Below are 26,472 nucleotides of genomic sequence, written 5' to 3' on the forward strand. Positions count from 1 at the left end.
ACTACAATCTTAATCTTTCAGACTAAACCTGCTCCATAAGTAAAACAAAACCTAGTGCTTCCTTCTCCAGTCATGAATACTTCTGGAATAATGACAGTATTAATTTCAGTAGAAAGGAGTTATATAATACACATTTATACAGAAGAGTCTTGAGTTATACTTACCGTTTGCTCTTCAAATGCCAACACTGTCTTGCATAGAAAGAAAAAAACCCAGCTTTTATTGAAAGACTTGGCCTATGCAAAGCTTACTGAACTTATTCAACTTCAGAAGTTTAAACAGGATATAAAACTACCATCAAAGATCAATCATAACCTCTAAAGTTGCAGCTGATTTCAAACATTCCTTTTGATAGGAATGTACAGCAAGTTTTTAGAAGTATGAACACTTCAAATCTCCTCTATTTATAGGTAAGTTTGTAACAGATTCAATTGGAGACATGAAAACCATTTTAAACAGACATCACAAGATGCATCTGCAGTTTAAAGGTCAAATTTATTAGGAGATTAAGAGATGTATTATACATGGACTATAAATACAGCACAGCTGACTTTATTCACAGTCACACACCCAATGCCAACCTATTTTGTAGACACTCTTGTTCTTTTGTTCCAAGAAAAATTTGCACCGTAAGACTTGGATTTAGGTTTTGGCATCTTCTTCTCTTCAACATCATAACTCCAGCCTAGAGGTTATGGGGTAATGGCAGGGTGAGACAAGAAACAACGAGAATTATATTCTGAGCATACAATATACAGTAAATCCTACTTAAAAGCTTTAATTTTAATATGTGTTTTCAATGTAGGCACCCACTAATCTGTTCCTTTCTAGCTGGCAACAGAGAATAAAGAAATGCCATAAATATGGCAAAAAATTAAATGCCATAAAGGTGGCAAAAAATTCTGTGAGATGGCAAGACCTGACCATACTACAGATCTCCACGCAAAAAACCTGACAGTCGTCAGTGAAAAGTTCAACAGGGAAGACTGACTGTCCTGTAAGTTCATGGTTCCACAATTCCACAGCACACAGGAGCACTAAGGCGATGTGTATGTTGGCACAGGAAATGAAGAAGGTATGAAAAAATACGCCATAAAATAACATATAAAAGATCATTCTCAAAGGCTGAGAGACAATGGAGACCTAATAAAAAAGAAGGTGGGAGGACCAAAAAAACTAAAAAGCAAAGAAAAAACTTCAACATTAGAAAGTGGTTTAATACTTCACATTTTAAAGGACTTTAATACTTAACATTTTTTATAAGAACATAAAAAATTAGGAGTAAAAAGAAAAGGGAATGAAGTGATAGAAGACAAGTAAATTATGTGATAGTTAAGCAAGAGAAATGCTTAAAAATGTCAGAAAAGAGGAGGTGGAGACATTAGTGTTTATGTAAATCAAAATGCAAATTGATTGCAGCCTCCAGGTGCCTGGAAAGTTGCCAGGGCAGCACTCAGTATTCCGAAGTTTGGTCTCTTTAGCTTCAATATTTCACTCAAAGTTGAGATACTTCTGTTGAAGCCAGAAGTGGTTAAATATGCAGTTTTAAGTGATACTCATAAGACAGTACTTTTCTTAGTTTTAAAACTGAAAGTTGCAAGCCCTAAAATGCTTAACATATATGTGAATTTTTATACTTAAGTGCTCACAGTAAACAGTTCAGATACAGCTACGCATCAAAATATTCTGTAAGATACACAAGGTGTCACGTCAGTGCATTAATTTTGCGTATTCACAAACGTCACACAAACATTTTCTTTGTGTTTATTAGTCTCAACCAGTGTTAATTTCCAAGTTAACTATTCTCTGTAAAAAACACCGAACAGAGACTTTAAAAACATATTCTTTCCATCTGTGAGAACACTGGCTTTTGCCTCCTGTTCTGATTAAAAAATATAAGCTTGAGTAAACAGCCAGAACTAGATCCAGAGACAGACTTCAGTATTGCAACATTCAGCATTGTAACACCTAACATTGAGACACTTGGCTGCTGGAATGGAATCTACAGCCCCAAGGTATTGCTTCATCTTTTTATACACCAGATGGAGAGGGGCCGAGTGCCTCTAAAAGATATTTGCAACTGCCAGCACAATGACTTGCACTGCCACAGATAGCCAAAATGCATAAAGTCAGTTACGTATAACTAATGATTGCAAGAGGCCACCATTCGTGATTAGGTTCCACACTTTGGAACGGACTCCTTCAGACCAGCACTTTGAGGTGTTCTCGACAGAGAGCAGAGGTTAGTTACTTTTATAAAAATACCAGAATGCTGGGGGAAGTTACTCTTGCCCAGAGCCCTGCCATACAAGCCAAGCAGACAGAAAGCAGATTTCACCTTCTCTGGAAGAACACCCTCACCGTCTGACTAAAGGTTATTGTGGAATAGAAAAACTCTCCATCCTTGTTACTTAAGCTATACGTTTTTAAACAACTGCTTCAGTGATTCAGACAGGACAAAAAAAATTAGGTCAACAGTCAGAATTTTTCATTTCTTCCAGTTAAAAATGTTACCTTCTTGCCTAGAACTTGGACCATCCTCAGCTGTAATATTTTGGACAGCAATGTCTCCTGTTAATGTACCCAGTGCTGTTACTACTTTTCCGTTAGAAAACACATCAGATGGGGCAGGCATCTCCTTATCTCCTTAAGTTCTTAGGTGAGAAAGAACTCTGAAGTTTAACAACTTAAGAACTCTTAAGTTTATTAACTGTACTAAAATAACCTGCAATATCCAGAATTTTCAGAAATTACACTCCAGGTTCTTAAGGAATTCTGTCATGGAAAAATTGTGTGGTTCATACAGGAGGAACAAAGAGAGGCAGTTATTTGTGTTCCTAGACTTAGATATGTCTCAATACTATGCTGGTTATGAAGCGAACTTCCAGTGTAAATGTGTGCCTAAATTTCTAATGTCTTTTAAAAAGCAGAACTAAATAATGTAAAATTAGTATTTCTAGCTACACATGATATTGAAGCTATCACTATAGAGAATACTATGTACATATCATACACATAAATAAAAAATGAAATTAAAAGTTAACCAAGCCAGTATCTACAGAAAAGTATAGTGCATCTCAATTATGGTAAAATTAAGAATGCAAGCTAAGTGAATATTTAACTACTAATATTAATACCAAGTCATAGCCTTACTTTAGTTGGTTTCATACTCAGTGGGGTAATTTCTAACTCAGTGAAGGCATGACCTTTCTACACTGAACAAATGCATTTTACTTAGTCTGCATTTTGAAAAGACATATAACATCTACAAAGAGATGACAAAAGCAGGTCATTACATTAATTTTTTTCTCCTGTATGCTGAATAGTTCAAGTAATAACATGAACAATACAGAAGCATAAATGCCAAATTCTCCCAAATTTCATTTGTTCATAAAACAGTAAAATACGCTAATAAAAAATCACATAGATTATCCAATGCAGATGTGATCCTATTAATATCGTAGATAATAGAACCTACTTTTCAATAAAATTAGTACTACTAAGCAGAAAAAAAAAAAGTCCATTTAAAGAGGAACAGACAAATTAGATTCTAGCTTCTACCATTAAGTGAAAATAAATTAAACATTAAATGGTTTAGTTGCTTAGATGTACAGGTTAATGGACTTACCATGTTTGTGATGCACAATATTAACCCCTAACAACTTTGCATGATTAGTTAGAAAACTTTACTATTTACCCCAGACTAAATATAGTTGAAAACTGTACACCACAGGGAAGACTTCTGAAGAACCTTACACTTCATGCGCATTATTCCTGGTTTTATCTCAATGTAATTAATCATCTTCACATCCATAGGGACTAAGCATCAAGCTTAACTTTTTAAGGAAAATGGAGTTGATTTAAAAGAAGAAAAAAAGAAAAAGAAAAGAGAGCAGCAAAAAATTCATGCTAACACAAAAAAGGACTGCTGAATATTCAAAAGGCTGAGATTATGGCGACTGTTTGTGGTACTATCATTCTGTCAGGAAATACGAGCCTAACTAACGATGTTTACAGATACATTCCCTCTGATACAACATTGGCTTAATAATTATTAAGTAATTTTACTGGCTTTTCTACTAGCTTTTTCACAAATAAGAACGATTACCAAGCATATGTGTTTAGACTCTAATGCTGGCATAACATCCTAAATCTACAGGTTCCTCATGGGGAGCAGCAAGGCGATGTGCTGATCTCCCCTCTGGTGACCACTGATAGGACACAAAGAGTAGAATGAAACTGCTTCTGGGGAAGTCCAGACTCAACAACAGGAAAAGCTTATTCACTGAAAGAGTGTGGTCATGGGAACAGGCTCCCCAGGAAAGTGACCAGGACACCAAGCTTCTCAGAACTCAGCATCTGGGTGATGCTTTTAGGTAGCCATGTGAGGAACAGTGAGCTGGACTTGATGGTCCTCTTGGGTTTCTTTTGCAATAAATCTATGCTGCAATATAGCCAAAAATGAAGTACAAATGCTTACTTGGTAGTATGTAATTTTGGTTTTTTGATTATCAAACATTCACAAGAACTCTGACAGTTTTCCTTAGTAAGAAGTGAGATGCTCATGTTAAACCTTCAGGCAAAGATCACACCACCATGCAGCTGGAACACCAAGCCTGGGATACACCTGAAGTATTAGCTTTCCTCCAAGACCTGAGCAAGGTCTGATTCAGCTCTCATTTAAAACACAGTTGAAAAAGAATTTTAACATTAATATTACATTTTAATAATAATATTAATGGCTGAAACACCTTTCTAGAGAGTGGAAAGTCTAAATTCAATACCTTCAGCACTCCTAGAAATATTCTCCCTTCCCATTTTCCTCCTCCCCATGTAGAACACTAGTCTACCAACTCTGCAGAACAGAAGGAACATTTATTAACAGAATAAGTACATTTATCCTCAACTTATTCTGTTAATACTTTGAGATCAAGATTGCCTATGGAGGGATGAACCTCTCATAGCCCATATGTACAATACGTACCATTTTTTTCAGCAAAAGCAATGGCATCTTCTTTAGTAGCGAAAGTAAGAACCATATTGGATAAAGGATCAGCTCTGTAAGTAATCAGACGACAATTTTTAGGTATATTGGAAATAGAAAAAAATTATATCTGTATCTCAAATGTTAAATCAAATGCTTTATTACACAGCTCACCGCAGTATGCCAACTCCCAAACCAATCAACAAACTTCTAGAAATTATTTTCAGGATCAACACTTACTTTCTGCAAAGTATCGTTTTACTCTTTCAGTGTGTTAGACTTCCCTCACAACTACTTGCAAAAATTAATTGGGTTGTTAGACACACACGTCTAACCTCTTGCTGAGGTTATAGTAAGTGCTCTGTGAGACTCTTTAATTCACATCTGTAAAATCCCTTTCTTTTTGTAAGATCAAGTGGTCTAAGGTAATGCTGAACATTTCAAGGAGACCAAGTGTCTGTAGAATAGCTAAGAATAATCTCAGACAGAAAAGAACAGAATACTGTAGTGAGTAGAGAAGGAATTAATCAGAAACTGAAAAGTACATTAAAAAAATATTGAGAGTTCTGCTTTGGCTAAGGCCACATGACCCCCACAATTTATTCCTACACAGCAAGCAGATCACAGGCCACAACTGAAAATGAAGCTCCAAAACGCAAACTGCTAGCTAACTAATTACACAGTGGTTAGTTTTAGATGACCAGTTATTCCTCAACTGCATGAAGGAAGTACCACAAAGGTTTTTGAAACAAATTAAATTCTCCGTAAAAACACAAAATTGCCTTATTTGTTGCTATACAAGCTCAATTTAGGAACAATGACAAAGGATGGGGGAAAAAAAAGTAAGAGTTCTAACTCTTAAAGAAATTAGATACTGGTTGTAGCAACACAAAGATAGATAAAACCTCCCTGTGACAACACTGCCTATGAGCCTGGGAGACAACTGGAAAGACAAGACCAAATTGCAACAAACTATTGAAGGAGCTGCCTCTCAACTATTCTCTCTTTGAAGCTAGAAGGATAAATGAAGAGAAAAGACTGAAGATACACTGAACTCTCTACAATAAAGGGCAAAGCCTGTGACTAGAGAAGGGGGAGGGGAAAAGGGGGAATCTCGCTTCCAGCAAAGACAACAGTGTAATTTTATCTGATGTACACATGGAAAAATGGAGTTCACTGTATATCCAATATATTCCCCAATAAAAAAATCAGAAACTAACAAACAAAAACACACAACAAACAAACAAACAAACAAAACCAGGATAAAGACAGAAATTACACTTTTGCAAGCCACTGTGATAGGCTCTCTTGAAGATATTTAAAGATTTCTCTTATAACAGCAGCTAAGTGAATTAAGAACTAAGAATTAGTTGATGACGTGACCAGTGGAGAATCAAGTGGCACCAGTATACTGCAATATTCTGACAACTTCTGCTTATCATTATTCTCCCATAATTGGGGTTGGAAAAATCTTTTCAAAACTGCTAGAAAGGAACAAAAAAGCTTTAGGTCTGAAGTGTGGTGAGGGACCAGTGCCTGGTCAGAACCGCAAATATGGCAAAAGCCTTCCAGGACAGAGGCAGCTGGGAAATGAGAATTGTGCAGAAATTATTAGTTCTGTTTAATGTGTAATCATCTTTCATCCAATCTAAATAGATTTCTGATTTATTTCCATTAATAAGCTATCAGTATGAGAAAACTGGATTTCAGGGATGTCCAGCATGACGTCCTTATAGTGTCAGCAGTACCAGTGTTGCAGACTTTCCTATGCCTACCCCCAACTGTTCTATCAATCACTGAAAATTAGGATTCCATGCTTTGTTCTCCTATGAGATCTCATACAATGAAAACTTCACACTTCCCACATTTCTTCACTTACAGCTTTATATTAAAAGGTATATCCAAGAAACGTATTTATGCATTCTCATAATGAAACCTCCCAATTACCAAAACAAATGTGCCATGGGTCCATTTTACTTAGATCTGCAACTGGATAATTTTCACTGAAAAAAAGCCCAAATATCCAAGAAACAACAAAGTGAGTGCAAAAAAACTCCAGCCCCAAATAAGACTGTAAAATGACAAATATTGGAAAGACCTACAGGTCTTTCCAATATACTCAAGTATATTGAGTTCAGGGAAAAATGGGCTTTAATATGTAGACCTTAGAGAGCTCTTACCCACTAATCCCATTACATTATTCAAAAGTACATGGAAAACTGTCTAAGAAATGTTCTTTGCAGAAATTAAATCTCAACAGAAGAAATTCTTCTTAGGTATTTTTGGGTGTTGAATGGTAACACCAGAGTGTACACTAACAGTTTTTACAAGAATGCCTTAAAAATGAATAGATACAAACTAATTTACAAAACCTTTAACCTACCAGCATTGATTCTCAACAGAGGACTTTTTTTAATCCTACCTGGAGTTTCCTTACCCATGAGAAATTCCTTTACCTACCCCAAAATAAAAACATATGTAGAGCCTTCTCAAATTTTTATGAGAAAACAATACAACAGGAAGACTTAATTTCAGAGTTACTTTGAACTAAATTTCTGGATATATTTATGTTATACATATAAAAAATTGTTTCTCTGACTTGATTTAGAATGTTAATACATGTCAAAAAATGCATCCTGAAATTATTTCACATTTAAGGTTTTACAGGTTTTTTTCATAAAATTTTGTATTCTTTGATGATAAGTGCTAATATGATTACAGCCAGGTATTTTCAATATACATTGTACTGTTTCTGATGTTTGAAAAATAATCTCTAGCAGTTGATTTTGGTTTATGTCTAATAATTAAGTATTCTGAATATGACTCAAAGGAGACAGCTCCAAATCAAAATTTTAATATTGTCAAAGGAATTGCTGGGTACAGTTCTCAGAGTCTACAGGAATTCTAACCACATTGTGAAATATAGGTATTGCATTCATATGAGGAAAAAAAAAAAAGAACTAAAAATTAGATGCATACAAGTTGTAATTACAACTCCAAAGTACAGTATATTTAGCTAAGAGTAATACCTTTCTGTATTTTTCATGTACTTAAAAGATTTTAATGCTGGCAATACTTTTAACAATTAGAGTAATATTTTAAATAGCTGGGCTTTTGCGGTTTTTTTATTAGTTATGACTCCTCATTTTAGATCCTCAGGATAAAAAAAAAATCCAGAAATATTGTTGTTTTTGTTTAAAAGATGCGTCTGAGAGCTGAGAATGATTTACTACTTTATGTAACTAATGACCTTCTGGTCCTGATGCTGCCATGCAGTAACATCACCACGGCATAATCATTGAAATGTGTGGTTGCTAACCACTTTTTTGAACTCTTCAGAAGATGTTGTGAGCTTTAAAAAATCTGCTTTTAAACTTAACAGGTTGTAAATCATACAACAAACAAACCCAACCACTTACTGTAAGAACTGTTATAATACAATCAGATTTACAGGTAGAAATATTTAATATTCCAAAGTTAATTACTAGTGAGAGCCTAATATAGAAGAAATGTATTTTCAAATTCAGTAAGTACTCACGTAGATGCCCAGCCCATTAAAGGGTTCTCCCAACGCTCCCTGTTATCAAACTCCATCTTCCATTTCTTTGTATTGTTAGCTCCTGACTGCATTGCATTACGTGCTGGAACAAAAATGTGAACTTTTCTGGTTTTGATGTGCTCATCTGGAACACCAGTTAAAGTAGTGATATCCTAAAAAAAACATAATGTGACTTGTTAAAAAAGGGTTCATAAGAGACTTGTAAAATAATACTGCTTATGCTTTTCACATAAGTTTATGCTTTATTTTTAAAGATACAAAAGCTGAAAAAATTTAGAAAAACACATTCTTATTTCAGCTGAACACAACTGAAGCTGATACACGATGTTAGGGCTGCTGTTATTCTGCTTCCCCTGGCTGAGCTAGATTTTGCTTGGAACAGTTACCTGAACTTGCTCATCTCCCATCTACAAAACAGCTACAGCCAGAGGAGGGACAGGACATTTCTCCCCATCCTTCTCTGTCCACAGCTGCAAAGTCAGGACTGCTCCAACTTGCACCAGCAAAAGGCAATGTGGAAAAGTGCAAATGCTTTCTTCCTTCAGGAAAATATTAAGAGTGCTGACTGAAACATTGACAAATTCCAAAATATGAACAGGACTATTCACCAAGATACTTGCCAGCCAAGTAAACGCTGCAGTGTAATTGCTTTCCCTTGGGCTTAACTCTGTATATTGTTAAGAGACACCAACACCTATGGTGACTCAAGAAGCTATCCTTAGCATGAAGGAAGAGGCAGAAGGCAGTATCTTTTGCACAAAATGCTACTGATGATTTGAGACTGCAGAGAAGGTGCTAGAATTCTTATCTCTCTAGCCATTAGTTATTAAATAAGTTTGACCCCCTCATCATGTTTCAAGTTACGACTCAGCATTTGACAGTCAGCTCCTCTGCTGATGTTCAAGATCAACAGAGGGACATTTGATGCTGGTAACATTCTTCAGTATATTTGTGAAGGACAAAATGCTTTAGGAGATTCCAACCTTCAAAGAAAAAAAAGATTTGTAACATTGTATATAATCAATAGTGGGATGCTCTCCTCTACTAGGGAGAGATAAGCCTTCAAAATAAACCTAACAAAGATAAATCCTTCAAATCAGCCTAAAAATATTAACTGACTTTAACAAAGCATAAGATAGAGGAAAAACCTCACAAGAATTGCTGTGAAAAATTATCCTCAGCAACATCTGATATAATTAAAGTGAACATTTTTGCTAAAAACTAAACAGTAATTATGCAAAATTAACCTGTCAGTTCACCCTAGTAAAGACTGAAATCAAACATCAAATCCATCTCTAAGGAGGTTAAACTACTCCTGTTCCTTACATACTTAAAAGGCCAGTGGGAGCTCCTCGGTCTGCCTTCTCCCCTCCCCTCCCCTCCCCTCCCCCTAGGAACAAGCAAGCAAACTGGTCAAAGTCCAGAAAACTGCAGCAAAACTTTGGGCATATTGAGCTCATCTTGACAATATTGCCACGACTTGAATGAAATAAGAACTTCAAATAGAACACTGTTGTTTTACATAAATGTACCTACTAACTTTATGGGATTTTCCTTTGTGGTAAACTTGAAACCTCCTGATGCAGTCACCAGATCATCGGTTGAAAAGCAGCAGTTCTCATTTCCAATTTTATTTTACAAAATTTGGGAGATCAGTCCCTTAAAACCATAAAAGGAGGAAGTTTAAAGCATTTGACTTGCATTTACAATTAGGACAGCAGGGGCAACAAATAAGCATCCACACCAGCTTTCCAACTTCTGACATTTCTACCCAAACTACCACAAAAAACTGTAGAAGTACCTTAACAAGTCCATTAAAAATGCCTTCATTAGGACCAAGTCATGCTTATTTTTAATATGAGTCTAGCAGCAATATGAAAGAGAAGCAGTAACAGCTACTGGAATGTTGCAACACCTATGCAAAAATACCTTCTGACAGACGGGCACTTCTCACTACTGAAGCTTAAACTGCAGTTTAGGAAGGAATTTGCTTAAATTTTTCCGATTTGAATTGGCAAAGTGCTTTGTTTAACAAAAAGGAGTTTTCACCTGCAGTAAAGTTTGGTGGGGATTCAATGTTTCAGCTTGCTTATCTATACAAATAGGTTGAAATATTAGCCTTTATTTCTGTATTTAACAACCATGAGAAAATGTAGTAATATTCACAAAAAATTTCTTTTTCTGCTCTTTAACAATATGATTGTGCAAAAATGCTGGGGTTGTTATCAGCAAATCTCTTCAGACATGTAAATTTCAAAATAACCAAAATTATTATATTTTTTATATTATTATTACTCTTAGCAACTTGTAAGTCTATTATGAATTTTATCCTTCAGTTTTAGAAGTCTTTTAATTCTTCCAGAATAATCTGGAACTACTAAAATAAAAATACTACATTATATAACATTATGGACATATACTATTTTCTCTTTTGAAGACTTAACACAAGAAAATCATAAAAATGTTACACAGTGCATACAGAACACAATCTAAAACTAAGGTCAAAATCAGCAAATGCTGTATTTGTGAGATTACCATAGTAAAGAAATGCCTAGACTTGTTTATATGGATGAAAGTAAAACAAAAACCCCAGACATACCCTTCAAGTCATGTTTTTCAGGCACTCAGCTGGCTCTAAATCAATGTTATTTCACTAATAATATAGGATTAATCCCATAAAAATCGTTTCAAACTGAAAATTAAAACTGGCCTGCTTTCCAAGATTGAAATATCTACATGGTGTTGCTAGCTCTCCATACTTACATTCATATAGCTAGAGTTTCCATGCCTTCTAGCAATCATTTATTGACATCTTCCCCATTTTAAAAGCTGGCAATTGAACAGACAGTTGTTAGGACAATGAGTTTCTGGTTGCTGAAGCTCAAGTTGTCCTGACATAAAATCACTGATTTTTGCTTGCTGTAGACATGTAAGGTACTGTAGCATAGCTGAGCTGTTGCCAAAGATATGGAATAAAAAGGCTTGGCATCTATCACATACTTGACACCTAAAGAGCACAGAAGCTCTAAGATTCCTATTCCCTGTAGGCGCACTCTTAGTCTAGACAAACTGATTTCTCACAGTTTTAAAATGCATTACAACACTCTATTGTGATCATTTCATCCACACAGCTCCAGCTAGTGACAGAAGAACCTGTCCTTTAAGCGACATTTCAATGGGCTAAAGCTCCCGCTCCAAGATGCCATTAAAACAATATAATACTTGAAAAGAACTATGCTGCATTGGGTTGAACTCTTAGCTGGGTCTTCAGTGCTTTGTTCTGAGTTTAAGTTCTCATTGAAACTACCTATGAACCAACTTTCCAAAACAAAGATATTTTTGACAGCTGGTTTCACATTAGTATATATTTTTTAAGTGTTCCTTAATTTTGCTGTATTAGCAATTTAAGATACTAGTGAGGTGTTCAACATTCAAAATCTTAAAGATATTAGATGACAATATAAAAGACTTGAGAATTGAACTTATAGGTTTACTAAAAATGAATAACCCTGTTTCACATTTTTAAAATAGGCTAAAAAGTGCATTCTGACACTATGTTTTTCTTAATATATGTTATTTGAATAGTAAACTCTGATTTTTTTTCTGTAACTCAAGAAAATTTTAACACTAATTTTGAGGCATTTTGTCTCTTTTCTGAATAAGCTGAAAGGGACAACCCCTTTTTTTTAAAAAGAGCGGAAATCACATGAAATTTCTTACAAACACAGGGGGTTTTCTTTATTACAACTTACATTACTTAAGAATGTTTGTCATGGTGGAAAGCCTGCTAAAACTGTTCTGGAAAGGGAAGTAGCAAACCAAATGTGCTATGCAGCAATAAGAAAAACTGATTCATAGAGGCAGTGTCAATGAAAGCACTATTTAGCATGAAGATGACTTTTAAAGGAAATGAGAATTTCCTTCTTTTAAGTACTCCACTAATAGCAGAAATTCCAAAGGGGACAAGAAATTGAACTCTCTAATTAAAGGAGAGACAAAATGATTGAAAGTAGCTCTGAAAACAAATGGTTTTGAATGGATGGGTCAGGTGTATATAAAGGTGTTATGTTTCTTCTATGGCATTTACTTCACCATGAAGACAGAAACTGTACATAACTACTATTAACTACCTACAGTTTAGCACTCCCCCTTTTTTTTCTTTTCTTTTTTTTTTTTTTTTTAATAAAGGAAACAGGGAACAAGCAATGGGAAGTTGATGTCAAAACACAGAAAAACCTCCCAGCAAGCTTCCAGCAACCACCCAGGATTTAGAGTCTTGCTAGCCGCTCTCTTTTCAATACCAGAATTTCACACATTTCAATGACCATTATGACTTCAAAGAATCAAATTTTCATCATTGTCCGTCATCTGCCGGTTGATTTGTATAAAGCAGTTCTTCTGCATGCATTCCAGACAAAGGGCTCCTTACTTTCGTGGCTATATATCAAGTTTAAAAGTTCTATTTGTGACAGTTGTGTCTGTGGTAAATTAGGGTAACACTGAAGGAGTGCAGCTGCTCCACAGGAACCTCCTTTTTGGCATCATTTCACTTAAATAAAAACTGAATAATTAGCTTCTGCCTTTATTAAACCACAAAAATGCCACTGGCCTTAGCAATTACTTCCGGTTGCCCCACCTACTTAACCTCAATAGTTTTACACTTGTTAGAATGGAAAGTAGAAGTTTTCTGTACTTTATACAAGTTTACAACAGCTTGCTCTCTTTGCCACCTCCAACATATTTTACCAGACTAACTACGTAAAGTTTTGCTATAAATCCATGTTGCAATTCACTTTATTTAGAAGCTGTTATATCAAAGCACAGAACATCTTGCATAATACCCACAAAGTAGCTGCTGTGAAAAATCTTTTTTATTTAATGTGCTCAGCTGCTTAACTGTATGTCAGGATCAGAACATTTATGTTTCTACATTTCAATACAACATTTTTGAAATATTTTTCTACGCAATATTTTTTTTGAAATGCAAGAGAACAGAATCTGCTATGTAAACTGCAAATGGAAAAATGGAGAAGGATGAACTAAACATGGTCAGACAACATTTATCTAACAGCTACAAACAAAACAAGGGGAAGAAGCATATTTGCCCTTAGGAAACTTTGTATCACACAGGATACAGTTTTCTTTCAGACTTCACAATCATTTTTCATTATCACAGTAAATGATGAACAACATGGTATTACTCATAACATATTCTCCCATGTAGCCATCCCGCAGAATGATTAATACAGAAACTGAAAAAACACATAAAAAACTGTATTTTTAAAAAGAAAACCAAACAGGAAACAGAATTTGATAACAAAGATTTCATGAAAACTGCCATTTAAAGAAAATCTCTTTTCAGAAGCAGTTTTGTAAAAAACTGAAGAGAAATTCAAAATGCAGAAAAGTAGGTCTAACAGAAGCAGAAACCGTCACATTACTGGAATCAAGCTAAGTCCACTATAACACTTTTCAGATTGCTGACTGCCATTATGCAAAGGAAGTGTCAGCATCCAAAACAAGCACTGGTAGCTTCAGCATTTCTATTCATCAGTTTGTATTTCACAGCTGAGGCAATACTATAGCAACCATGATGTCTGAGCATTCACTGCAGTTGCAAAAACTCCTTGAGAACTTCCCTATTGTCCTGGCTCCAATGGTTCACTACACTGACCCAATATTTTACATGCTTAATATTATTCTATACTTTCTGGTATGAGATACTACAAATAAAATGGCATAACACATTCCATACACCATTAAACCAGCATCTCTTTGAATCCATGATTTAAGAAAAACAGTAGGAAAGAGCAAACGGCAATAAAGACTGGAACATGACTTCACAACAATAAGTAGAAAACGTCCTTCTCACCGGCCCTTCTTTCACGTCTTTAAAACACTTCATTTGAAGTTTGCAATGCATCCCCAAATTTTCTAGTCACATCTCCTCCAGAAGTCACAGAAAACTGGTATTTATAAAAGTGATTACTGGCAAGTTATGGGAAAAGCTGCTGAGTTGTGCTTTTGTTAGTTTAAATTACAACACTGAAAAGAAAAACAAAAATCTATGATTTGCACTTAGTACCCTGACAAGACTCAAAACAGAGAGGCATTTTTCTTGACACACTTGCAAAAAATGCCAACCGTTTAGTCTGCATTCTGATAGACAAGTAAACAACATTTTACAAACTTAGAATTGAAACACCTAAGTCCCACTTTCAGCACAGACAGATTATTTCTTGTTCAGTATCATTTTTCTGCCAAGAAACAATGGCAAGAAACAAAAATGTATTTTTTATTAATACTGTATTTTTTTCCTGTAACAGCATGTCTTAGCTGTGTAATGTTGTCTGAGTAAACAAAAAGATGTTAAAAAGAAAGGAAATCAAATAGCTGGGTTTACACTTTGGTTTCTCTATATATCTATATTAAGAAAATCATTATTAAATCGAGGAAGGTGGGGGCAGTCAGGGGCTAAGAGTACATTTCATAAAAATAGGTTGATGTTGCTACTAGTATTCATAAGAGAATTCAGTGTAGATGCAATGTTCTTCAAACTGACAAAATGACAAACAGCATGATTATCTTGAACAAGGTGGATAAAGTCTGAATTACAGAAGATCTTGCAAATTACTTTTTATTCTAGTCCAACAACATTTAGAGAAAGTGTACTTTCTAAAACTCATCCAAACCATATGTAAGCAAACCTTTTGCTTGCACACACAGACAAGTGGCTAGGTCTTTTTCTGAGGCCTTTTAAAAATGCAGTTTTCTACAGTGCATGGATTTCAAGCACTCTACAAGAAATTCACAATGCTCAGATTAAAAAACATGCAAGAAGATCAACTAGTGAAGAATAAGACTACAGCCACATTTTTAGATGATGGACTTTAAAATCAAAGAGGCAGTCTTAGTTTACCTGCATTTAGAAAATGAAAGAAGGTAACCAAACAATTGAAACAAACTGATTTATCTTAGAATAATTTACATTATGGTAACACTTCCCTGCTGTACTACCACATGCAACTGCTCTTACAGACATTATTACTCAGTGGAAAAAAAAAAGAACAGGCAGGAAAAGCTTTGAAAGAAAGCAGACAGAAGTACTAGCAGCTTGACACTACCTAGGATAAAGAATTTTGTACCTATTCCCCCACTGAGTTCAATTTTGTATATACTATTAAATAAATAGCATATTGTAGTTTACTTGATGGCATGTTTTTCAAATAAAATTTATTCCGTTTTAAGTATTTGTAATACAATCCTAGCATAAGTCACAGTAAAGCAGATTGTCCTGCAAAGCTAAACACAGTATTTCAATAATATCTTGGTGAATTATTCATTACCGATGATTTACAGTCTATAAATTGCACTTTTGATCATGGACACCAAGAGCCTTAACCAGCAGTTCAGGATGAGGTCTTCACATCTAAGGTCAAAGCCAAAATTCAGGCTACTCTTCTGCACTGGAAATAATTTCTGTATTTTTTGTGTGTTTCTGATGCCATTTTAATAAAGTACTTACTTTTAACTTTCACTAAAAAAATAAGTATATTTGCAAAATAAACCATAAGCATATAACTTACATGATTTTTTTAAGGTTACTATTATTCAGGAACAAGAAAATTTAAAATTACTATCTACTTTATGCCCATCTGAAAATCTTACAATGCATCCTTTGAAGTACCAATTAGAAAATTTCCAAATAAGGCCTCAGTAGAGTTCTCAAATTCAGGTACCATTTATTAAATAATCTTCAGCTTTTGGAAAGAGTTTCAATTGATGTTAAATATGTGGCTCTTTCTCAAAGCTCCCTTATCCACTGAAGGTGCAGAAGACTCAAGGGAGCAAAACATTCAGAGCCTGCAGGGAATTAGGAAACTACACACAGGTAGTGGAATTGCTGCTGTGAGGCAGGAACACACTGGTTAATTCCTAATCTAACCCAGACAGCAAATATTCTAAGGTCTAAGCTACTGACTACCCATTTGGATGTACAGCAACATCTTAGGAACTGGTAACTCTGGTAAGATTTTTTTATGATGAAATCATAGGAAAGATTGTTACTACAGTGTAGGAAACATTAATTGTGATTCAGTTTTAACTAACTAATAATGTCCTAGGGCTGGAAGCCAGAGCAAAGAATACTAAAATTTAAATCTCATTATCATGCATTTTCTAGTGTTCTTTTCCTTTCACCTCACAACTACCAATTAATTAATTCTCCATTGAATGGTAGCTATGGAGCAGCATTTAACTTTAAGGTTTAGAAATTAGCAAACTATTTAGGCTTCTGTTTATTATGATAAAGGTACTCATCAAAGGTGAGGGTAAAAAAAGGGCAAAAAGTAGTTTTTAAAGTTTAGCTTGACAGTTCTGTCACACTACTTTATGGTCTGCTATAAGAAGAGTATCAAGAAATTCAACCAATGCCTGCCTTAATTGTGATGCATGCTCTCTATTCTTCACATCTCCTTTATAGCAAAAATTATTTCTGTAAAAGATCTTTGCCTATACAGTTACAAGTAGTGTGAGACATAAGAGAGAAAAACAGAAGCAAATCCCCAATCAAGAAATGCAAATTTAGAGCAAAATCCCTGTTAATGCATGCTTTTTAGAAGAAGAAAAGTTGCACTTCAGAAACTACAAGGAAATCAGACCTGTTAAAAGCTGCCCCTTACCCTAATGCAGGATGTAATGCTTCTGTGTAATATGCATGCACTCTAGAAGTTGAAAGGAAGTGCTAAATAGTGTACATAATTTCCATACACAGCAGGTAGTGAAGCAAGAAAAGAACTGACACAGTTACCCTCATTAAAGAGATGCACAATAGAGAACTGTTATGCAGTGTTAGCATATTGAAGGTCTATGCATCAGGGATGTTGCGGCTATTAACAGCTTAAATGTTCACTGCATTTTGTTAATTAGTGCATATAGCTTTTAAACCTTAACTGTGTTTTAGAAGGTTCTTTTCTAACAGTAGCACAGTCATTACTTCCTAGTGGGGATGGAAAGAGTTGATGGGGCTTCAACTGTTTCAATGTTGTCAATAAAATACACCTTAATACCATTGGACAAAATGGGATTCTTTACATTTATCTATATAGCTAGTTAAAAAATTGATGGTTTCAAAAATCCCTCTCTAAAAAAGCTGAATTGTAACTAGAACCTATTAGTATTGCTTCACAAGTGGTTTTAGCTAGTTACCTCTAGAAGTCTATTCCTGTAATTAGTGCTTTGGCCTTTATATGCTTGGCCTTTACCTACAGAAATCATGGTCTTATACTTTCTAATAAAATAGAGAGAAATGCATCACAACTTGATACACTAATGTTTCCTTTCACTTTTGTATTGCTGTGGGGGAAAAAAAATCAAAGGAGAGTACAATGTACAATTGTGTTTACTAAATGGTGATAAAAAAAGTAAGAATTTGTATTGAAATCACACATTAGAGAGAAGATACTCTGACTCAACAGATGCAGAATCAGTTGACTCAAGAATGCTTTCAAATAGAGTCAAAAACAAAACAACAAAAATGTGGTTCTAAGAAAAAAATACAAACCAGAAGAATAAAAAATAAAATATTAGTGCAAGCTACAATATTTATCTTAAAACAGCTTCTGCCTGGTTAATATGATACTCAGTAAGAACTTCAAATACATGATTTATACAGATTATACCTAGGAAAACAGTTACTTATTTTCATATATGAATTTATGTGCACATCCAGAAAATGAACTGATAAGTAAAATCAACAACTTCTGCCCAAATTTTAACCTGAATTACTACCAGTAATAATTTTTCAGAAATATCTGGAACATAATTAAAACACCTTTTAAAAAACACTGTCTTTGTATGTCTTACCAGCATTTTGTAGAAATTCCTTATAGCTCAGCTGCTTATCACCTGTTAACCAAGTTTTCAGGGTAACAGGTAATAGGATAAAAGTTATTTTCCCATCAGCAAAGACTTTCTTTTGCTTTAAACTCAGAGTGAGTAGAACTGAGTATTCCAAAAAAGATATATAAGAGACTAAGCAATTTTGCTGAAGTGCGTGTTTCGCAGCACAAGAACTAAATGGCATACTAAAACTCTGGTTCTGAACATCAAATGCTCTTTCCATGGTCCATGTCTCCACTTAATACAGGTTAACTTTGCCAGTTTTAGAAAAGACACATGAAAGTACTTCAAAGATACCTCACATGCCATCAAGAATTTGAAAAACATCTGATTCCATCATTGATGACATAAGTAGAGTCAGAAAGCACTGAAGAAGCCCCAGATTCTCTTGCAGCATGACCAAGATGTTCAAGGATTCCCATGATATTACCAGGTTCTCCAGACAAGGAAAGCTTTTCCCTTCTGACTTAATAAATAATTCAGCTAGAACTTCAAAACTGGAACCAGCTTTCATGTCTGTACAAGAAACTTAGGATTTGTGGTTTTCTTTTCTTTCTTAGGCTAGGATTTGTGGTTTAATTCTATAACTTAGTACTACAGAAATGCAGAAAGACCCAATTGAATGCACAGAAAAACTAGCAATGTACAGGGAATTTATTCACTATTTCTGGCAACACAAAAAGAATTCATGTCATCTGCAGTAGTATTTAATAACATGGGATACTAACTTGGTTGTTTTAGAAAAGGTTCCGATAATGGAACTGTTTTATGAGAAGATGGACATATCCTCCTTTAAAAACAAAAACTATTGAACAAAACAGCTCCAAAAAATGAAGTCACTTCTTACTCCTGTTAATTAGTTGGTTGTATCAATGACTTACTTTTATTCTTTCTAGCAGATTAGAAACATGGCTTGCGTATTTAGTCTTCCAAAGCCAAGTAGGTATTTAGTTGTTGAGTAACCCTTTGGAATCCAAACTAAACACAACACAATGATGCTCCTTTAATTTGCTCGGAGCAGCCATCACAGCAAACTCTTCAAAAACATTATTCTTTCACAGAAAATTAAATACTATGTAATGAAATTAAAAAAAAAAAATCCTACATACTTTTCAAAAAAAACATACTTTGACCAAGTGCTCTAGACTGAAGCCTTGAAATTTTTCACAATAATGCCATATGAAGGAAGCCCAGTCAAAACAGACACTCAGAAGGGCTGCGTAACCTCAACCGCAAACACTCCTCCTTCCAACAGCCAGCAGAGAGAGCACTACTATGCACCAAAAGAAAAGACTTTCAGACCAAAGAAATACAAATCCTTTACTCCAGCCTAAACCCAAAATAAACCTACATAGGGATGAGAAGGAAATTGCCCTCATGGATACAACAATCCTGTAACTTTATACAGGGTTCTGAATTACCTGCAAAATGCAGTTTTCTGAACAAAACACCAGAAGTATCTTCAACTGAATTTTAGTAATACACCAATATTTACTGCTCTTAGAAGACAGATAAAGGTGGCAATTTCTACTTGGACTGTCAGAGTTATCGAAAGCTTCTTTATCACAGGGAGTAACTTGTTGCCTACAGACATTCTTACAGAAAGCACTTTATCATGCAATGTGGTTTTCTAAACCACTGCAAGCCTCATCGAACTACAGATGCTTACAAAAACAAGTTGTAGCAAGTAATACAGACTGAATTGAGCTAGGATATTCCAACTAAGAAGGGATTTAATTGCCAAACAGCAGAATAGAATAAATAAGCAGTGCTGAAAGTATGTAAGTAACTAGACAAACTGGTAACTACACCTGAGCTTGTACTGTAATTAAGCCCAAATGTAACTACCAACCATAACTATAAAGAAGAATATGTTTAATTATTTCAATCAGAAACAAACAAACAAAAAAAAATGTTTAGAAACAAATATACTCTGGCAGCCCAGAATGGTGTACATTAAGAAAGGTTATCAGCATCTCCAGAGTCATTAAACCCTTCAAATATTACATTTCACTTAATCTGTTTTTTAAGTTAAACATTTATTTCCTCCCCAATGTAGTATTTCTTAGTCTTCACTAGGTGAGGGGAGAGCAGGAAATTGGGGAATGTGGGTAGGGTATAACTGAGAAATAGAAAAATAACTTTTTAATTGATTATGTTTTGCAGCAAAAATGCAGTTTCACATATAAACTATCAGTGACTGCAGAGTAAGGGCCTTTAAACATTTAACCCTATGCAAGTCCACTCTTAAATTAGACAGTTTTATTAAAGTAGATGTGAATTTTTACTTCATAATGGTCTTCTCTTTTGAATATTTTACTTTTAGTGAAGTAACTGAAGTTTGAAATAATCCTAGAATGTAGTTTTATATCTTAATCAGCCTCAAGCATCTTTCAAACATCAGAGCAGTTAAACACAGAACTGTAGATGACCAAAGGCAAACAAAACACTTTTAAAAATCTTGAATCTCAAGTACAACACAGTTCAAATAAGCTGATCAACTGCTTACTTGATACAACCATGTTTGAAGAAAGTACCTCTCCAAATCACAGGCCTCATAGGCGAAGCCCCTCTGTGCAAAACCAGAAACTGTTTCTCAAAACATATTTGCAAAGTAAAGGATTGAAAAAAAAATTTATTAGCCTAATTTTACGTAACAGCTTTATTATTTTTTATTAATTTTCTACTATTCTGAAGCAAAACGCAAGCTGCTGATCTAATTTAGAGAAAAAAATAAATAGAATGAAGACAAGCCACAAGAGGAAAATTTGTGGCTGGGGGAGGGAATGAGTAAGTCTAAACCCCCCACAAAAATCACCATCCTGGTACTGTGTATGCTTTGAATATGACAAGTCGTTATCAGAGCTATACATATAAAGTACAGAAAAACTTGTAAGTTAGATTCCTCATCTACAGAGCAACACTGTCTGAATTGAATTCTTTATGGTAGCCACTTGAATAAATACTGCAGCTAGAATGGATTAAATGAAAGATTATTACAAATTCTTTTATTCCATTAAGGTAATTCAGGAACAGCTTCAACTCACCCTTAAGGAATTAACCCACAACGGGTTAACAGCATTTTGAAAACCAAAACACAGAACATCCACTATATCCTTACTGTTTAACACAGTGGCAATGCTGGGAGAATTCTTGGCTGAAAAAGTAGTTTCAATAAAAGAAAAGCTAGTAAGCCTGTCCTCAATAAATGCATACTTTGCCAAGTGTTTCTCTTCACTGAGTTGCAAAAACAGCTCCTACACACAGTCTTCAATGCAGTGTCACACTGTCTCACACGTAATTTTATGACATATTACTGCTTTGGTTTTCAGAGTAGGTTATTATATACTCTCAGTTCTTTGGAAAGCAATGATTACATTTTAAAATGCATGTTATAGTGTGATTTGCTATGTCCTTTGTTTCATAGCACAGTAGACTATCAGACTGAGTTTTGAAGAAGTTTCATCATTCCAGACTATTTTTCACTTGTTTGTATATTCTACTTTGAGCTGCAGTATTATCACTGTTTATTACAGTAAAGTCTAGGGTTCTTTAATCAAACAAAGATTATACAATTTCACTAATTTTTAATCCTAGCCAAAATTGGGATTTGGACGGTGAACAAACTATGACTCAATCCTGAAAACACCGTGTGATGTTTGCTAATAACAGAGTCTTCTAGAAAAAATGGACTGGAGTGTTTTCACAACTTTTTTGCAGAAAAGGTTAATATTCTGAGAATCCTATTAATACACTGTTACTTCTGGATTATCTGGCAGTAAAGATTTCAAACATACACTAAATGATACCTCTACACAGCCAAAAGGAAGCCGCTAAGATTCTTTACACAGATATCACAATAGTTATTAGAGTAACAGAAATCACTGCAAAGGCCTGTAAGATAATTGAATCCAATTGTTAACTCAGCATAGCCAAGCCCATCACTAAACTATGTTCTGAAGTGCCACATCCACACATCTTTTATACATCTCCAGGAATGGCAACTCAACCACATCCCAAGGCAGCCTGTTCCAATGCTTTACACCCTTTCCTGCGAAGAAATTTTTCCTAATATCCAACCCATTTCCTGTTCTCCTATCAACTGCTGCTTAACAGAGGAGACCAATCCCACCTATGTCCTTCTTCAATCCCACCTATGTCCTTCTTCCAAGTAATTACAGGGAACAATGATATGTCCTCTGAGCTTCCTTTTCTCCAAGCTAAACACCCTCAGCTCCCTCAGTAAATATCAGTATTTCCCCAGCTCTGTTGCCTTTCTCTGCACTCACTCCAGCCCCTGATTTTTTTGTTTTGTTGAAGTCTTTCTGTAGGGGCCCAGCACTGGACACAGCACTGGAGCTGTGGCCTCACCAGTGCCCAGCACAGGGGACAATCCCTGCCCTGGCCCTGCTGGCCACACCATTGCTGATCTAGGCCAGGATGCCATTGGCCTTCTTGGCCACCTGGGCACAGCCTGGCTCATGTTCAGCTGCTGTCACCAGCACCCCAGGTCCTTTTTCAGTCACTCTTTCCCAGCTTGTGGTACTGTTTGGCATTGCTGGGACCCAAGAGCAAGACTTAGGTCTTGTTGAACTTCACACCATTGGCCCCAGCCCACCAATCCACCTGCACAGACACCTCTACAGAGCCCTCCTACCTTCCAGCAGATCAACACTCCTGTTCAAGTTGGTGGCATCTACAAACTGACTGAGGGTACACTCAATTCCATGACCAGATCATCAATACGGATATCAAACAGGACTGGCTCTGATACTGAGCCCTGGAGAATACCATTCATCATCAGTACCTACTGGATTTAACTTCATCCACCACCAATCTCTGGACTTGGCCTTTCAGTATTTAACTCTTGACCACCCAGGCTTCCCGAGTGAAAGGTAAACCCATCTCGGCCATTTAGTAGGGTTTGGTTTTTTTTTTTTGGGAGGAAGATGAGGGAAAGGATTTACTAAAATTCATGTAGATGACATCATGGCCTTTCCTTCATCCACAATGACATCATTGGCCTAGGCTGCTGAGCAGTGTACACTCATTTTGAGTGTCCTTTCAAAAGTATGAACTGCTCACCCTCAAATAAAGGGTCAGATTTTCTATGCCCAGTTTGGTTTATACAAGTTATCCTCAGTTTGTCTACAGTCTGATGGAAAATGGTCCTTTACTGAGGTTCAGTATTAAGACTTCTGAACCATTACTTAGAAAAGCTTAACTAGCAGTATAGAGAAAACAACTCCAGGACACAAGATGAAATGCTAATAGCATCATTCTATTTAGCCTTTCATGCTCATAATAGTCTTCCCCTAGATGTTCTCACCATGCTGAAAAAATGTTTTTAGTACAATTTAAACTGCACTGTGTAGCTCTGCCTGCAATGCTGAATCCTGTGCAGCAACTCATTTTATCTTGGCCTGATACAGAATAAAAACATCTGTGAGGTAACTACAACTCCCCAGTGACCAAGCCCTAACTAGTTGCTTTTGCAATAATTTTTGCATTGAGCTACAGAATATATATGAGTTGAATATTCTGCTTTAGCAATGCAACAGATAATTTCTGACAGCAGTTCTAATTTTGAAACATTCTTGAAATATCATCATTTAACCAATAAAAAAGTCCTTTTATTGACAAGTATTTGTAAGAACCTTTTAGCTGCAAACAGCAACCTCTACCAAAGTGCTGAACTGGATGACTTTTAGCTACACACAGTATTGGTGCACCCTACTCACAACAAGTGAAAAAAATCGCAGGAAGTAGAACAGCTCAAATCCCCATTTTCCGGCAAAACCACTTCAATTTCTTATAATTGTGATATAATGATGTATGTTACACCACACATACAAACTGTTAAATCATTTGGAACATTACCTGAATGAGATTTGCTGCTGACAGCATTTGCCCTCTATAGCCCAGATTTCCTAATGCAAGCAGGGTCTTGAGAGACCAATTTTCACACAGCTATTTGTCCAGACTCCTGGAATATGACCTAATTGGTGACCAGAGAATCAAGATGTGATGCAAGAGCTGTATTTCTGTTGAGCTTTTTTCATATTGTATGCTATTTTCTTCAGGTTTTACTGTTCATTAAAAGTTATTTTATTCAGTATCCACTGAAAACAGCTAATAACTGAGACAAAGATATAATTTCTTGGATATGTTCTACATAAGCTCAGCATTTAACTCCTTTTACATTAAAGAGACACACTCCTTTTCTAGTGTGATGAATGTGGTTTAAACTATTGGTTTTCCTGCTATTTCATTAGTACTCATTTTTCTGTTGTATTCAACAGAGTAGAGTCCAGGCTGCAGTTAGGAAGTGACCGACTACTGCCTAATTATTCAATCTTAGGATGCTCATATATCTTCTATTTAATTTGTGTTTCTTAATACAAGGAATATTTTAGCACTGCCAGAACCAAATCATTCTGTTGAACAGTTCTAGCATATGCATGCACACAAGGTCTACAAGAGCACTGGAAATACAGATTAATTCCACTACAATATGTAGTTAAAAGTTTTCAACAACCTTAGCATTACTTTCCCAGCCTTGTAAATATCAAATCACAGAAGAGTTCAGTTTCAAAGTAAGTTACAAGATGAGAGTGGCTCACAAGGATAACCATATCCCCTCTTTCATCTGTTCTTGCTCCTTATGAAATGCAAGTAAAAGGTGATAAGGTGACGTCCAGCTTAAAAAAAAAAAAATTAAAAATATGACAAAGATGACAAATCTGTCAAAGTATGATTTAATGTTTTATAACAATCTGTAATGGAAAGTAAGTATTTTTCAGTTAAATGTAATGCATCAATTTCCAGAGCACAGTTTAAATACAACTTGCCTGGAAATAACAGTTTTATGCTTTGTAACATTAATTAACAGAACACACCTGTAATATGCTAAATTAGTTTCAATTGGTTGTAATTAATCATACTTAAAATTAGGAAATATATTGCAGCAACCTAAAATAAGGTAAGATAGTACTCTACTTTAAAATGAGATTTAACAGGTGTCTAGAGAACTTCTAATGCTGAAAGAGCTGAAAACCACATCAAACCCTGAGACAATGTTCCTTGCTAATGGGATATAATTTTTGTCCACTAAAAGAACATGAATTTACAATATTATGGAAACTATTCCCAAAATTTAATGAAATCTACAAATGAAGTTTCTAATTTTCTGTCATTTTGTTTCATAATATAATAATCTATAATCTAAAAAAGAAAAAAAAGATTTTTGCATTTAGAATGTGGACCTACGTGCACAACATTGAAAGAAAACACTATTCAGTCTGACATTTAACCTAACACTTAAAGAAATAAAGATAGAATAATAATTTAGATACATTATATGTATCAAAGCAAAAAAAACTTATAAATGGCTGCTAATATGAGATCTCAAAAAAACCTCAGCAAATATGATATGAGAGTTTTTAACTTGATGACAACATACAATGACATTAGAAATATGCACTCCATATACAGTGTATTAACACTATTGGAATGGAATAGCTGAATTTCAAACTTTAACTCAACTGGAAGTATAAACTCTCATACCTAGGGTAACATACAACACTAACTTTGGATAATGACATTTGAATTCAATATGGAAGATGGAAGAGTATTTCTTTTTGTGGGTCTGCCTTTGCATTGTAGTCTTTTCAGACATATGTATCCATCACCCAAGGCCACAACAGGGAAACATGATACTTTTCAGGCAATATAAAAGCTGTATTTAAATATATGCATGTATATGTGTATTTTAACATTAAAGAACAGTACATTTAGAAAAATGTACATCTACTGACTTGTTCAATCTTACTTACACAGTGACACAGGATCTCTACAAATTTCCTGATCCCAAGTTATGCAACTAGACTAGCAAGATAATCATACTTGTGAGAACAAAGTACTATTTTTTCCTTAATTTTTAAACCTAAGATTATACTGTTACTTCTTAAATTCAGAAAGAAGTTTATGAAGTAAATGATTATTTTTTTTTACTCGCATGTAATTATTT

The 26,472-nt window shown here is 35.1% G+C and overlaps 1 protein-coding gene across 1 annotated transcript in view; it reads right to left on the bottom strand.

Annotated features, from left to right (window-relative positions):
* Positions 1-476: 476 nt before the first annotated feature.
* The window catches only part of NDUFS4 (NADH:ubiquinone oxidoreductase subunit S4), a 45,874-nt gene continuing 19,878 nt past the window's right edge, over positions 477-26,472 (bottom strand). Inside the window, exons 3-5 of the mRNA XM_041424629.1 lie at positions 8,523-8,695; positions 4,985-5,058; positions 477-685 (exon numbers count right to left, since the gene is read on the bottom strand). Of these exons, the coding sequence (XP_041280563.1) occupies positions 582-685; positions 4,985-5,058; positions 8,523-8,695 (351 nt within the window). The 3' untranslated portion in view covers positions 477-581. The remainder of the gene's footprint in view (positions 686-4,984; positions 5,059-8,522; positions 8,696-26,472) is intronic.

Source organism: Onychostruthus taczanowskii, unplaced genomic scaffold (assembly GCF_017590055.1).
Source record: "Onychostruthus taczanowskii isolate IOZ18803 unplaced genomic scaffold, ASM1759005v1 scaffold83, whole genome shotgun sequence".
Taxonomy (NCBI): domain Eukaryota; kingdom Metazoa; phylum Chordata; class Aves; order Passeriformes; family Passeridae; genus Onychostruthus; species Onychostruthus taczanowskii.